Source organism: Austrofundulus limnaeus, unplaced genomic scaffold (assembly GCF_001266775.1).
Source record: "Austrofundulus limnaeus strain Quisiro unplaced genomic scaffold, Austrofundulus_limnaeus-1.0 Scaffold89, whole genome shotgun sequence".
NCBI lineage: Eukaryota > Metazoa > Chordata > Actinopteri > Cyprinodontiformes > Rivulidae > Austrofundulus > Austrofundulus limnaeus.
The window spans coordinates 1,708,154-1,723,818 of record NW_013952491.1 but is presented as its reverse complement, the minus strand read 5'-3'; the positions used below and the strand labels follow the sequence as shown (position 1 = coordinate 1,723,818).

General features: G+C 40.7%; 1 protein-coding gene across 2 annotated transcripts in view; it reads left to right on the top strand.

Annotated features, from left to right (window-relative positions):
- Positions 1–15,665, top strand: part of jph3b (junctophilin 3b) — a 38,617-nt gene extending 22,952 nt beyond the window's left edge. For both annotated transcript variants that reach the window (XM_014012214.1, XM_014012213.1), the window contains exons 5-6: positions 2,620–3,542; positions 15,562–15,665. In XM_014012214.1, the coding sequence (XP_013867668.1) occupies positions 2,620–3,542; positions 15,562–15,642 (1,004 nt within the window). In that variant the 3' untranslated portion in view covers positions 15,643–15,665. The remainder of the gene's footprint in view (positions 1–2,619; positions 3,543–15,561) is intronic.

Below are 15,665 nucleotides of genomic sequence, written 5' to 3'. Positions count from 1 at the left end.
CACACACACACACACACACACACACACACACACACACACACACACACACACACACACACAGAGTTCTAAAAACAGTCAACCAAACACAACACATACATGTGCTTCTATTTGTGTATTTGCATGTATATATGTCACTCTGTGTGTGTGTGTATGTGTGTGTGTGTGTGTGTGTGTGTGTGTGCGTGCGTGTGCGTGGGTGCTTGCGTGCATGCGTGCTTGCGTGCAAGCGTGCTTGTTTTTGCTGCAGAATGAGGACAGTCGTCTTCATTGTCCTCACTTTGTTTGCAGCTCTGCTGTGCTTTACTAGATGGGTTTAGAGGTATGGTGTGAATTAGGTTCTGGTTCAGGTCGGGGTTAGTTATAGCCTGGCCCTTGCCTTCCTACAGTTGCACTCAATTCTAGTTTTGCTTCACTGCTGGGACTCGTCCCATAGACAAGGATTTCTTCGGGAAATTTTTCATCTGGGCCAATCAGAGAACAGAACGTCGACTTTCTGCGCAGTGTCTGTTAGTTATTTTAGCATACGGTAGTGGAGTAAGTGAATGAAGCCAGTCTGTGTTGATAAGGCTTCCAAATTAAATTAAATTTGTCTGACAAAGCAGCAACTCTCATTTACAGTCGTCTCATTTAGCTCTGTACTTTTCTCCTCTCAGTAGGGTTGTTTACAGCACACGCGATTTCTGGTTAGCTTCTTAGCTTAGCCTCCTTCACAGTGACATATGTCGCAGCAAACAGATCCAATCATTTTAAACTTCAGCAGAGGCCACGCCTCCAGCAAGAATCACTTCCTTTATATTTGGGTCGGCTGTAGTAGAGTGGTTAGGGGAGTTGTCCTGAAACTGGAAGGTTGCCGTTTCGATCCCCATCCAGTCGACTCAGTCGTTGTGTCCTTGGGCAAGACACCTTACCCGCCTTGCCTACTGATGGTGGTCAGAGGGTCCGGTGGCGCCTGTGTATGGCAGCCTCGCCTCTGTCAGTGTGCCCCAGGGCAGCTGTGGCTACAATTTAGCTTGCCATCATCAGTGTGTGAATGTGTGTGTGCATGGGTGAATGTCTGTAGTGTGAAGCACTTTGAGTGTCCTAGATGGACAGAAAGGCGCCATATAAGTACAGACCATTTACCATTTACCATAGCTGTGGGTCCAGACCCTCGTACGAAGCAAAGTGAAGGAAAAGAGTCTGGTTTTTACCAGGCTAGTTTAACTATAGACCGGTAACGGTTTGGGTTAGCTGTAGACCAGTAATGTTTAGGGTTAGCTATAGACCAGTAATGGTTAGGGTTAGCTATAGACCAGTAATGGTTAGMGTTAGCTATAGACCAGTAATGGTTAGMGTTAGCTATAGACCAGTAATGGTTAGGGTTAGCTATAGACCAGTAATGGTTAGGGTTAGCTATAGACCAGTAATGYTTAGGGRTAGCTATAGWCCAGTAATGYTTAGGGTTAGCTATAGACCAGTAAAGGTTAGGGTTAGCTATAGACCATTAATGGTTACAGCTAGCTATAGACCAGTAATGGTTAGGGTTAGCTATAGACCAGTAATGATTAGGGTTAGCTATAGAACAGTAATGATTAGGGTTAGCTTTAGACCAGTAATGGTTAGGGTTAGCTATAGAACAGTAATGGTTAATTTTAGGGAAAATGTCTGAGTTAAGCATAAATAGGGATGCACCAATATGAAATTTCATTTCTGTTATGGCTGATAACCATTATTTACCAAATATTACACAAACATACAAATTATTTTATACATATACGCACAAACACACAAATTATATTGCACATATATGCACAAACACACAAATTATATTATACATACATGCACAAACACACTTGGATTTTTTTCTGATATCGTAAATAAACAACCAGACCTCTGACATGGCTCTACTTTAGTTATTCCTGGCTGTGCAGCATCAACATCACTATCATGGTCAATGCTGCTCAACCAACCATCTCTCCTCCCAAAACAGAAACACAAAGCTAAAAAGTGGGAAATCAATATCAGATGTTAATATCGACCCAGTTTTAAATATCGGGCCGATACAGATATTAATGCCGATATATTGTGCATCACTTGGCATAAATACATACAAAAATGAAGGGAAGTCAATACAAAGTCCACAGTTTGATTCAAGTACAAGAATGTATGTGTGTGGGTGTTTGTGTGTGTTGTTGTGTGTGTATGTGTGTACGTGCGTGTTGAAGGCGTTGATGATAAAGGTCACTGTCAGCCCCTCTTCAGCTTTGTGTTTCTGTGTCTGTCACTCACACCTGTGGAGCTCTGCAGGAAGTGGAGGTGTAGGAACATGCCACACGCTGACTTCAGGACATGTGCTGTTCACTTCCACACACACCGATTCCTCTTTTATCTTTTTTTTTTTGCTCTCGGTGTTGCTACGCAAAAAAAAAAGCATTTATGTCGGCAAACATCAGCGCTAACATTTAGCAGCACCTTTATTTTTAAAAAATCTGAACATTTTTGAAAGAAATGCCTCCGTGGGGTTTTATTGTAAATATTTAATTATTTTAGCGTTAGCATTAGCGTTAGTGCTGCCATCAATCTTGACCAAGTTTTCTTCCCCTCCTTGTGAAGCTGATGTATTTTCTGGTGTTCCTGCAGGCATGGAGGTGCAGCGCCCCAAACATCAGGTGTCCAGTGAAGCGGAGTGCGAAGGCTTATCGAGCAGCGCCGGCACGGCAGAAAGCCCGGATCTCTACATGAAGAGTGCAGGTTCTGATGACCCTTCCAACGATGCTGCCACCCCAGACCTCAGCCCCCCCTCCTCCTCGCCCCCTCACACTCCGCCTCCCCCCGCCCGGCCGTCGCAGCGCAGCAAGAGCGCCCGTTTCCACCGGCAGAGCGCCGTGGACCACGGAGACCGGGGGAAGGAGGGGGGAGAGAGGAGCGAGAAAGGCGGAGGAGGAGGGGAGACGGAGATCCAGGTGCTGATGGAGGGAGGAGGCGAGGGGGGAGTAAAAGAGGAGGGTCCACGGGTCAACAGCTGGAGCGAGGACAGGAGGAGGGGCATGTTGTCCAAAGGAAGGGGCGGAGTCAGCGGGCGCACCAACGGACACAAACACAGCTCCTCCAATCACAAATCGCGGGAGCACGGCTCCTCCAATCACAGACAGCCCAGAGGGGACAGGTGGACGGAGTCGTCCTCGTCTGCCACGTGGACGTCCGGGCACAGGGGCGTCCACGGCAGGGGGGGCCGGCTGCTGGAGCAGGACGAGGAGAAAATTAGTAACTACGAGATGGAGATGAAGCCTTTACAGCCCAGAGACTCCACTACCCACAAGCCCCATGGGCACGGGGAGGAGACGCACGGAGAGGGCCGTTCCCACAGCATGCAGAGGCAGAGGCATAAGAACCGGGATGCCAGGGAGGGGGGCAAGGACTCGGTGCACAAACTGGACAGGTCGGGGGAGAAAGTGGAATCCCGTCCTCTACGACGGGACCTCACCCTCTCCCCACCTCTGAGGTCCACCCCCATCACCCCGGAGCGCCTGGATCTGAGCCTTACGCCGAGCAAAGGCAACCCGGTAAGAACTCTGTTCTCCCGTCCAGGCATCAACTTCCTCTTTGTACAGGAAGTAATCCTTTCACAATAAGATATCTGTTAATTCTCTCTCTGCTTCTGGAGATTTGCTCGTCTCAGCTCGTCATTTGTTTGTAGATTTGGTTCCTTGGAGCCCATTTAGGTTGATGATAAACCTGATATGTGTTTAAAAAAACCTGTTTATGGTTTTTGAGTCTAAGATTTCCCACCAGAGGAACCGTTCTAATTACAGACAGATGTCTGACAGAAAGCAGGATGACTGAAACCTGACAGATTAGTGTGTCGTTAGTTACGATTTTGATCCGGAGCTGCAGAACTTTGCAGCCTGTTAGCCGGCAGGCAGAATGTTGAGGGGTTAACGTAGTCAGATTGCACTTGTTTCACACCATCACAAGCCAGCTGTGTGCAGGTGAGAGTGGAGTCAGGTGTTTTTAATTTTTTTATTTGTTACTCCTCTATTTCTGGCACTCCTCGTCCCAAAGCAACACTTCCGGAGTCTCCCTGGAGAGGCTGTCAGAAACTGTGGACTGTTAGCTCTGTTTTTACGAGCGTACACGTCACAGATCCAATCAGAGGCTCAGTTTTTACTCTGCACCTCCAGTTCCAGGTCTGTTTGAAACCCCTGATTCTGGGTCTCAGAGAGGTCGAGGTGCACCGGACAGTTTTAGCTTTAGGTCTGTTTGTCATGTTGCTTTTAGACAGAAGAGATTTTGCTAACCGAGACCAGTAGAGTCTGAGATGGAGCTCATTTCTCAGAGCATTGCACGGTCTGACCTTTGGGGTGATTTGGCAGCTATGTTAAAGTGCCTGTGAAATCAAATTTTTGTGATAAATGTGATTGCATTTTTGGAAAGATAACATGGATAACGTATTGCAAAAACAATTTCCCACCACTGAGTTGAACAGTTGTTAAGATATTTGCATGTGAAGTAACAGGAAGTGATGTCAAAGGGGAATGTCTGCATGTGAACAGAGCTTTGCTACAACGGCTAACAACGCAGATGGCAGGGAATGTTCTGATGTTGGTTTAGATAATTTTAGTCCCTAAAAGAGGGAGATGAAGACAAGTTAGAGTTCAAAAAATGTTTTAATAAAAACAAAGACCAGAGAGTTTTCTTTGTTAAAGAGTTTCCCTTTGATGTCACTTCCTGTTTCACATTAGATGAGCCAAATTCAAAGGAAAATATACCAGTTATGTGACAAAATGGGTTAAATCATGTGTTTTATGCCAATTTTCCTAAATATGAAGATATTTTCTTTGACTTTTTGTATTTGAAGGATAGGCTCGTCACAGGAACTTTAAATGTTCCCCAATAATCTTTCTCTCTGTAGAACGATGGACTCTAAATGACCTTTGACCTTTTCCCAGATTGATGAGCAGCTTCTCTAAGGTCATTGCTGTTGTCTTTCCACCTTGGCAGTGTGCTAAAACACACCTGTAGCTGCAGGTACAGGTGGTCCTGTTGAAGCAGCAGATCCAGGTTTTCAGTCGCTGATTTAGCCTTTTGTGTCTGCTTAATAAGTAATTATTCAGTGGAATATGATGTGTTTTTGATATTTTTCTAGATTCAGATCGTTTTAGAAGGTTGATTAACTGCTGATACATAAAAAGAGGATTGACTTTTCTTTATTTTTCCCCTGACTCTCTGGTTTTTGAGCAGTTTTGTCAGCCTTTTAGTGGTAAAAAAATATTCTCGTTGGTTTAAAGTTCCTGTGTCATGCATTCCTTCAAATACAAGAAGTCAAAGAAAACACTTGTATTTAAGAAACTTGTTGTAATACACATGATTTTACCCTTTTTATCATATAACTGACATATTTTTCTCTGAGCTTGGCTCAGCCAAAGTGAAACAGGAAGTGACATCAGAGGGGAACTCTTTAAGAAAAGGAACTCCCTGGTTTTTGTTTATTGAAACAAAATTATTTGAGATTTAGCTCTTTTCATTTCTTCCTGACTCAAAATAATTTAAAGAAACATCAGATTCTTCTCGACTGTCTGTGTTGTCAGCCATTTTTTTAATGCCTTGTTTACATGCAGACATTCCCCTATGACATCACTTCCTGTTTCTTCACAAGCAAATATCTGAACAACTGTTCAGCGTGGATTTTTTTGCAACATGTCAATGTCAATTTATTTATACAGCACATAAAAACAACAAAGTGCTTCACAATTCAGCCAAATGAACAAAACATCAAAGCAACACAGAACATTTAAAATAGAGAAAAGGAACATTAAAAACATTAAAAACATTAGCTTTAAAAGAATCTCAAACTCTACCAGAATGAAAGGCCAGGGAGTAAAAATGAGTTTTAAGCAGAGATTTAAAAGTCTCAACAGTCCAATGCTAAGAGGTAAACTAGTCCAAAGGTTTGGGGCAGAAACCGCAAAGGTCCAATCACCTCTAAACTTTAGCCTGGATCTAGGAACATCTAAGAGAAACTGGTTGGATGACTGAAGTGTGGATGTTAATGAGATCACACAGGTATCATGTTATCAGTGTTGTCTTTTCAAAAAATGCATTTATTTTTTATTATAAAAATGATGTCATAGGTACTTTAAACTTTATTATATTGCACACAAACAGCTTTATAATAAAAACTAACTAATGTAGTGTTTCATCTTTAAAAACACAAGTTTTAAAACCCATTTCACTCGTACAGAATCAGTGGTTCTGACAGAAGAATTGATGATTGCAGCTTTGATTTTGATCATGGTGAAAGGCCCGGTCATTAGATTGAGCATTTCATGTCTCCATGGTTTAATAAGCGGACAGCAGCTGTATGCTGCCTTTGTCACATTTGTCGGGTCACTCCTACGCATTGATTTGACTAAAAGGATTTGTTAGCCACCGTCATGAGGATCCAGCCTGTCCACCGTGACAGAACTCTGCGTTATCCTGCATAATAAGATAATCCTGAGGGAGTAGCACAAGGTTTGCCCTCGTGAAATAAAGAGAAATCTTTTTCATGCAATGAACAGGCAGGAGGGATTACACTGCTGTAATATGATTTATATTTTTTGGGTTCTGTCTTAACTCGGCCCCAGTGGACCGCACTAATCCGCTGCGATAATACGGTTGCAGCATTAGCTAATGAAAGAATCAGCTGCAAACCACACATTTCTGAACGCCGTGGGAATAAACTCCACTTCTATCTTGCTTTGTATAAACTAATAAATTAGGCTCATTTTATTTTAACTTATCTGAAGAGAACAAAACGACTACCTGCTGCAAAAAAGAACTTCACACATGTGGACAGAAACACATCAAACAAACACATGTATATATGTAGACAGAAATATATAACATACCTGTTTTCTCTGAAAAGGTTATATAGGCTATGTTACTTAATTAATCAGTTATTTGTACACAAAGTTGTCGTCATTTTTCTCCCTCCCCACAGGTTTTATCTCGGGGGGAAAAAATGTTTAAAATCCAGTCTAATCCAGAGAAACGCCTCCTGCTCCCACCTGAACATATTTTGTATTTTAGCTAATTGTGAGTGGAATGAATCAGAAAGGTAGCTACACAGATTTCTGCATTCAATTTTCTAAATAAATTTTGAGTAATAATTCTGCAGTAACACTCCAGAATAACTCCCTGACAGATGACTTCATGACTGCAGCTTTATATTAGCACAAACACAGTAATACAGTTGCCACATTTTAGGGTACAAATGTCCTACCTTCTTGGCAAAATAAGTCCTGTTTTTTTTTCCTTTTATGTCAGTAGTTTTTGTCGTTCAGTTCAAGTTGGCTGTTTGCTCCAAATACATTTTTAAACAGCATATCTCCTCCTATGCTCGACACAAGTTTTGCTGAACACAATTTCTGCTTTTTATGAGCTCACGTTATTGTTCATATCAATGCGCAAAAACCAACATAAAGTGTCTATAGGGCGTAATTTTTAACACCCCAATGACTATTCAGAGGAGCTGATGGTACTTATTATTGCTGATGGAGAGTAAACATTATATATTAACATGATAAATCCACTGACAAATGCAGGGCGTCGAGCTGTACCACCCTGTGATTGTAAATAAGTAAAAAAATTAAAACGGAATCACTGAAAAACATTTCAAATTCAATTTAAAATTGTCTAAATAATTGAAAAACACAGAAAAAACAATACATGACAAGCTAAGTCAATAACCAGGTTTACATTGTTTATGAGGAGGAACTACTTTGTGGAGTGAAATAGTTTTGTTTTAGGTGGGGCTAGACTGGCCGTGCCTGGAAACATGTAAACACACACGTAGACATGTAGACAAAAACATGTAAACACACATGCATAGAGAAACCTGTTAAACACACACATGTAGACAGAAACACAACAATCACACAGGCAAACAGAGTATCATGTTAAACACACACACACACATACACACAAACACATGTACAGAGTAACATGTTAAACACACTTGCAGACAGAGTAACATGAAACACACAAGTAGACACAAACATGTAAACACACATGTAAACAGTAACATGTTAAACACACACATGCAGACAGTAACATGTTAAACACACATGTAGACAGAAAAATGTGAAACACACACATGCAGACAGAGTAACATGTTAAACACACACATGTTGTCAGAAACATGTTAAACACACACATGTAGTCAGAAACATGTTAAACACACACGTTGTCAGAAACATGTTAAACACACACATGTAAACAGTAACATGTGAAACACACATGTTGTCAGAAACATGTGAAACACACACACGTTGTCAGAAACATGTGAAACACACACATGTAGTCAGAAACATGTTAAACACACACATGTAGTCAGAAACATGTTAAACACACACATGTAGTCAGAAACATGTGAAACACACACATGTAGAGAGAAACATGTGAAACACACACATGTAAACAGTAAGATGTTAAACACACACATGTAAACAGTAAGATGTTAAACACACACATGTAAACAGTAAGATGTTAAACACACACATGTAAACAGTAACATGTGAAACACACACATGTAAACAGTAACATGTTAAACACACATGCAGGCAGAAACATGTTAAACAAACACATGTNACACACATGTAAACAGTAACATGTGAAACACACACATGTAAACAGTAACATGTTAAACACACATGCAGGCAGAAACATGTTAAACAAACACATGTAAACAGTAACATGTGAAACACACATATGTAGACACAAACATGTGAAACACACATGTAAACAGTAACATGTGAAACACACACATGTAAACAGTAACATGTGAAACACACACATGTAAACAGTAACATGCGAAACACACACATGTAGACAGAAACATGTGAAACACACATGTAAACAGTAACATGTTAAACACACATGCAGACAGAAACATGTGAAACACACACATGTAAACAGTAACATGTGAAAAACACACATGTAGTCAGAAACATGTTAAACACACACATGTAAACAGTAAGATGTTAAATACACACATGTAAACAGTAAGATGTTAAACACATACATGTAAACAGTAACATGTGAAACACACATGTAAACAGTAACGTGAAACACACACATGCAGAGAGAAACATGTTAAACACACACATGTAAATAGTAACATGTGAAACACACACATGTTGTCAGTAACATGTTAAGCACACACATGTAAACAGTAACATGTGAAACACACACATGTTGTCAGAAACACGTGAAACACACACATGTAAACAGTAACATGTTAAACACACATGCAGACAGAAACATGTTAAACACACACATGTATACAGTAACATGTGAAACACACACATGCAGCTAGTAACATGTGAAACACACACATGCAGCCAGAAACATGTGAAACACACACATGCAGCCAGAAACATGTGAAACACACACATGCAGCCAGAAACATGTGAAACACACACATGTAGACAGAAACATGTGAAACACACATGCAGACTGAAGCATGTTAAACACACACATGTAGACAGAAACATGTTAAACACACACATGTAAACAGTAACATGTGAAACACACATGCAGACTGAAGCATGTTAAACACACACATGTAAACAGAAACATGTGAAACACACACATGTAGAGAGAAACATGTTACACACACACATGTAGACAGAAACATGTTAAACACACACATGTAGACAGAAACATGTGAAACACACACATGTAGAGAGAAACATGTGAAACACACACATGTAGACAGAAACATGTTAAACACACACATGTAGACAGAAACATGTTAAACACACACATGTAGACAGAAACATGTGAAACACACACATGTAAACAGTAAAATGTGAAACACACATGCAGACAGAAACATGTTAAACACACATGTAAACAGTAACATGTGAAACACACATGCAGACAGAAACATGTTAAACACACACATGTAGAAACACACACATGTAGACAGAAACATGTGAAACACACACATGTAAACAGTAACATGTGAAACACACATACAGACAGAAATATGGTAAACACACATGTAAACAGTAACATGTGAAACACACACATGCAGACAGAAACATGTTAAACACACATGTAAACAGTAACATGTGAAACACACATGCAGACAGAAACATGTGAAACACACACATGTAGACAGAAACATGTGAAACACACACATGTAAACAGTAACATGTGAAACACACACATGTAGACAGAAACATGTGAAACACACACATGTAAACAGTAACATGTGAAACACACATGCAGACAGAAACATGTGAAACACACATGCAGACAGAAACATGTGAAACACATGCAGACTGAATCATGTGCAGAGGTAATCCCAGCACTCCTCTCTGCACCTTAGTAACAACAGGATGACAAACCTGCCTCTTCCTCACTGAAAGCCCCTGATTGGTTGACCAGCGCTCTGTTGCTAGGGAACAGCGTATGCCTCGCATCGACGGCAGCCAATCGCCGAGCGTCCATCGGTACTGGTGAAGAGGAGTGAGGGTTGTGTATGTGTGTTTGCATCAGCAGAGAGGCAAGTGAGCCCCGTGTAGAACAGGTTCACAGAACCCACAGATACAATCTGTCTCACATAAATACACAGTGAGCACCATGGGAACCAACACGGCTGCAACACGCAGACATGAAGTGCCACACGTCTTCATGAAAGTCAACAAATTCACACAGGCATCCCCGGCGTTAGCTTCGGCCAGAAACGGTGAATTATTTAGGAAGAGTGAAGCAGACGCTCGGCTTGTTAGCGTAGCCGCATGAAACCTTTGAACCAAAATAGCATCTTGGTGTCTGCGTTCAGTCCGAGGCATCAGGCGTGTTTACATGATCATCCAAACCATCACGTCTCTGAGCGTCCACCACAGCAGCAGGAGACATTTAAACATTCAGTCAATGAAATCATATCAACCTCTACCGTTCATCCCAGAGCTTTAAAGTCTCACACAATCTGCTGTCCAGAGTGGCTCTAGGATAAAAACTATCCTGGGAATCTTTACTGCTTCCTTTTAAAATGATTAAACTCAGCTCCTGTGTTAGCTCCAAACAAATGTAAATTTTAAAAAAATGATCAGAGGAGGTTTTAACCAGGTGTGTTTCCCCGGTCGGCCCACCTGTCCTGGTCCTGCATCATCCTGCCGCTGCTGGAGCCACGACAGGAAACAGGAAGTGTTACAGTCAGCAAGAGATAAAAACACAAATACGCTTCTGCAAATATGAGATAAGTTAATATAAGTTTGTGTTTAAAACCTTTCAGATGATAATAAACACGGCTGCTTGTCACAGTCTATGCTTCAGATTAAAAAAGCTAAAAAGGTTTGTTGACACGATAAATCAGCCTCTTTATCAGCGTTGAATAATGTTTGGATTCATTTCTGTGAAGGCAGTTTGCATAAAATTAGGTGGTATTCTTGCAGAGTTTTTAATCCTGAGACTGATTAAGCAATAAAAAAAAATGTCAGTCGTTAATAATGACCTGCTTCCGTGAAAGGTTTGTCTGTCTGTTAGCAAAATATCCCATGAATCACTGGATGCACATCTGATTACCATGTAGAGTCAACCCAGTTCAAGATGGCTGCCACAGCTAATCAACAGCAAACACAAAAATACCTAAAACTGTCATTTTTACAGACATTAAGCTCAAATTTGGTGTGGTAGTAGCTGAGAGTCATCCCCGTCACATACTATGAGCTGTAACTCATCTTGTGCTGCACATCCAAACATTTGGAATGAAAGCAGTGACGTGTGTTCCTTCAGTGAGCGCTGAGTATTCAGTAAACAATGATGTGAACAGAAAACAGGCGTGGACGTGTCGGTCAAATGTGTAAGAACTGAGCAGTGAAGGGCACAGTTCCACTAAAGCGCTAATAGGGGAAGTAATTTCTGGATTAGTGCTTTAGGTTTAGTGGTTTAGCACTCGCTAAATTTATGTTCTAAATTTATAAGCACTAATTGCGTTCTTTAAATATTATTGATCAACAGCAGTGTCAACAGCTGAGGGTGAAAGCTGTCAGACCTGTTGGTCATATGTGTCACTTCTCCACTAGATCAGTGGTTTTAAACATTTTTGCTTCCAGCCCCACCCTCCTGACCCCAGATATTACTTGTTTATGTAGCAAACTTTGCTAATAACTCTGTTAAATATAAGAATAATAACTGTAAACAAACCTAGTAACTAATTTTTAATCATTTATGGTTATTTTTAAAAACTGCAATAATCAAAAATGTAAAGCACTATTTTTTTGCATTTAAATTGATGTCTGTGTTATGAGAGGCTTGGTTGGATAGAACCCCAAGATGCAGGACTGAGTGAGTTTATACAAAAACATTTATTAAATGAGAACAAGAAGCTGTTAAGGCAGCAAATAACAAACAATGTCTAGGCAATAACATGAACAAGAACAAGAAACAGCAAACAAAGATCTGACAAAGACTGAGGACAAGGAACTGACTAAAAAGGGGAAACTAACGAGTGGAAACAGGAAAAACCTGGGAGACAAACATGAGGGTCAGGTGTGAGTGGGCGGGGCCGAGTAAAGGCAGACAGGAGGAAAACAGAGGGAAGCAGGAAGGAACTTCACACAGCTCCAGTGATCTGTTGAATATATTTGTGAAGACTGGAACCAGTTGTTCAGCGTAGGTCTTAAAGGAGACATATCATGCTAAATGCACTTTTTTTTGCATTTATAAACATTTTTTGTGCAATTATAGTGTCTAGGAGTGTAGAAAACTTTAATTTATTCTGTCCAGTTACTGCAAAGATATTTTTATATTATTTTATGTGTCAAATTTTTCAGTTTGTTCAAAATCTGCTGTTGCTTATTTCATTTCATTGTTTATTTCGTCACACTTTTTTCTTCGGAACTACCATTTATGGTAATGTATTTCCGGCCAACTGGATTTCATAGTCCACCATTTTTTTCCTCGCTGCTTGATTTTGTAGTTAATAGCGTCATGTGGAGAAACTAGTGGCATGCATTGCTCAGGTGTGATTTTGGCCCATTCTTCCACACAAACAGTCTTCAAATCTTGAAGGTTTCGTGGACCTCTTCTATGAACTCTGATCTTTAGTTCTTTCCATAGATTTTCTGTTGGATTCAGGTCAGGTGATTGGCTGGGCCATTCCAGCAGCTTTAGTTTCAGTTTCAGTTTCAGTTTTAGTCATCCATCCATTAACTAAAGCTGCTGGAATGGCCCAGCCAATCACCTGACCTGAATCCAACAGAAAATCTATGGAAAGAACTAAAGATCAGAGTTCATAGAAGAGGTCCACGAAACCTTCAAGATTTGAAGACTGTTTGTGTGGAAGAATGGGCCAAAATCACACCTGAGCAATGCATGCCACTAGTTTCTCCATACAGGAGGCGTCTTGAAGCTGTCATTGACAACAAAGGCTTTTGTACAAAGTATTAGATAAATTTCAGTAAGTGTGTTCAATACTTTTTCCCTGTGTCATTCCACATTATTACAAATAACTTCATTTCTGGACATTTATGGTTTGATTTCTTTGTATGTATGGATCACTTGGGTTGTTGCCAACATCTGGTGAAAATTTCATGTCATTAGCACCTCTAGTAATATATTTACTGAGAAAAATGGTGACGTGTTCAATACTTATTTTACCCGCTGTATGTGTATATGTGCATTGGTACATTACTATATAATACATGTGTATATTGTGGGGTTTTGTTTATCTTTTATTAATCTTTCATTATTTTTTCTCAGCCTCTCTTGTATTAAGCTGCAGTAATGTGCAAATTTCCAGACTGTGGGATCAATAAAGTTTTATCTTATCTTATTTTATCTTAAAAACAGTTTTTAGTCGGTAGATAACTGTGTTGTTGCTATGAAACTACAAACATGGCCGAACGGGGTGGAGTCGAACACTCACCTGGAGGGGGCGGGGTGTGAAATATCTCACTTGTATTTAAAGAGACCGCACCAAAACAGCTTGCTCTGAGGCGCAACTCAGAACAGGGGTAAAGCAAGGAAAGCAAGGAGTCTGTGGAGCAACAAAAACGAGGAATTAAGACCAAAGTGMTGCAMTTTTAWTTTAAATAGACCATAAGTGAATGATTTAGACGTGAAAAAGGATTTAAAAGCATGATATGATACCTTTAAGGCAGGAAGGTGAAACACCGTCTGGTCCTGGAGCTTTCTTGATCTTTTGTTTCCAGAACAATTGGCTCACATCACCTTCGTGTGTCTGGAATGCAGCTTGAGTGGTGGGGAGGGAGAGAAAGAGGGTCCTCACTGTCTTGTTGATGAGCTGTGGGGTTGTGTAGAGGTGTGAATGAGTTCTTCTCAAACCTACAATAGAAGCTGTTCAGGTCGTCAGCCAGGGCTTTGTTAGCCTCGGCAGCGTGGGATGGCCTTCTGTAGTTTGTGATGTGCTGAGTGGCCTTCTGTAGTTTGTGATGTGCTGAGTGGTCTTCTGTAGTTTGTGATGTGCTGAGTGGTCTTCTGTAGTTTGTGATGTGCTGAGGACCTCTCCACTCTGAACCAGGGTCGTTGGCTGAGAGCTGACTTTTCAGCTTTTCAGAACAGCATTTTTTAGCCACTCTGATTTCCCTGGTCAATGTGTTCCTTGCCTTTTTGTACAGAGCTCTGTCCCCACGCCTGTGAATGGGAATGAGCTTTTGCTAAATTTTTAAGCGTGTTAACTGCGTGTCTAACCAGGTGGTCAGCAGCACAGGAGCACGACAGGGAACTGTACTCCCACCATGAAGCAGCTCTGCTGTCCTCCATCCATATTTTCAGTTCCAGGCTGAGTCATTTCTACCTTCTCCTCTCTGTCAACGCTCTCTGGTTTCATTTAAAAGAGTCGATCATCAGATATTGTCCAAGATTAACCTTCAGGGTGGATATAGCTCGCTAGCAGCCTCGCACCGAGGACCTATCCACGTCATCATTTACCCAGAATGCTRTGRGTGMAAATAAAATGGCRCCGTCRGTGTWAAAWWYTYTWAAAATATACATTTGAAAATTATAAAAACTAAACATCCTACAGTATTTTTACAGTCTTTATTTCACAGTTAAAATATATGTTTATCAAATAAAGTCTTAAGTTACAACTAATCGTGGATCCCTTTAATGAGTTTATGTTGCTCAGTGCAGGAAAAAATCAGCCAAAGCTGGGAGACAATAAGTAAGTAAGTAAATAAATGAATAAATGGAGATAAAACAGGATCTTGGCAGAAGATGTGAGGAAACCCAGACGTGTCAGGCTAACTTCACATCATTTAAAATTTTAAATGGGAGTCTTTTTTTCTTTTTGCAAATTTCCACAGAAAGTTCAGCTCACAGCTGACACACAAGCATCTGTTTTTAAGTCGTACAAGTAATGCATCAATAAGGTTTTGTGTTTTTCTGACTAAATGAAGGATAAATATTTGTGTTTTTGTTAGAAAGAGACGACTTTTTTAATATGAACCTTACAGATGTGTTTGATTCATGGAAACAGTTAAAAGTCTGCGTGTTGAACGTGCACAAAACCAGCTTTTTGTGTGTCCTTAACGTCGACTCTTCTTCTCTCTTCGCTCTCCCACGCAGGCCTACAGCTCCGTCCTGGTCGTCATGGTGATCCTGCTCAACATTGGAATGGCTGTTTTGTTTATCCACTTTTTTATTTGAGCAGCTTTCAGAGTCAAACCTAC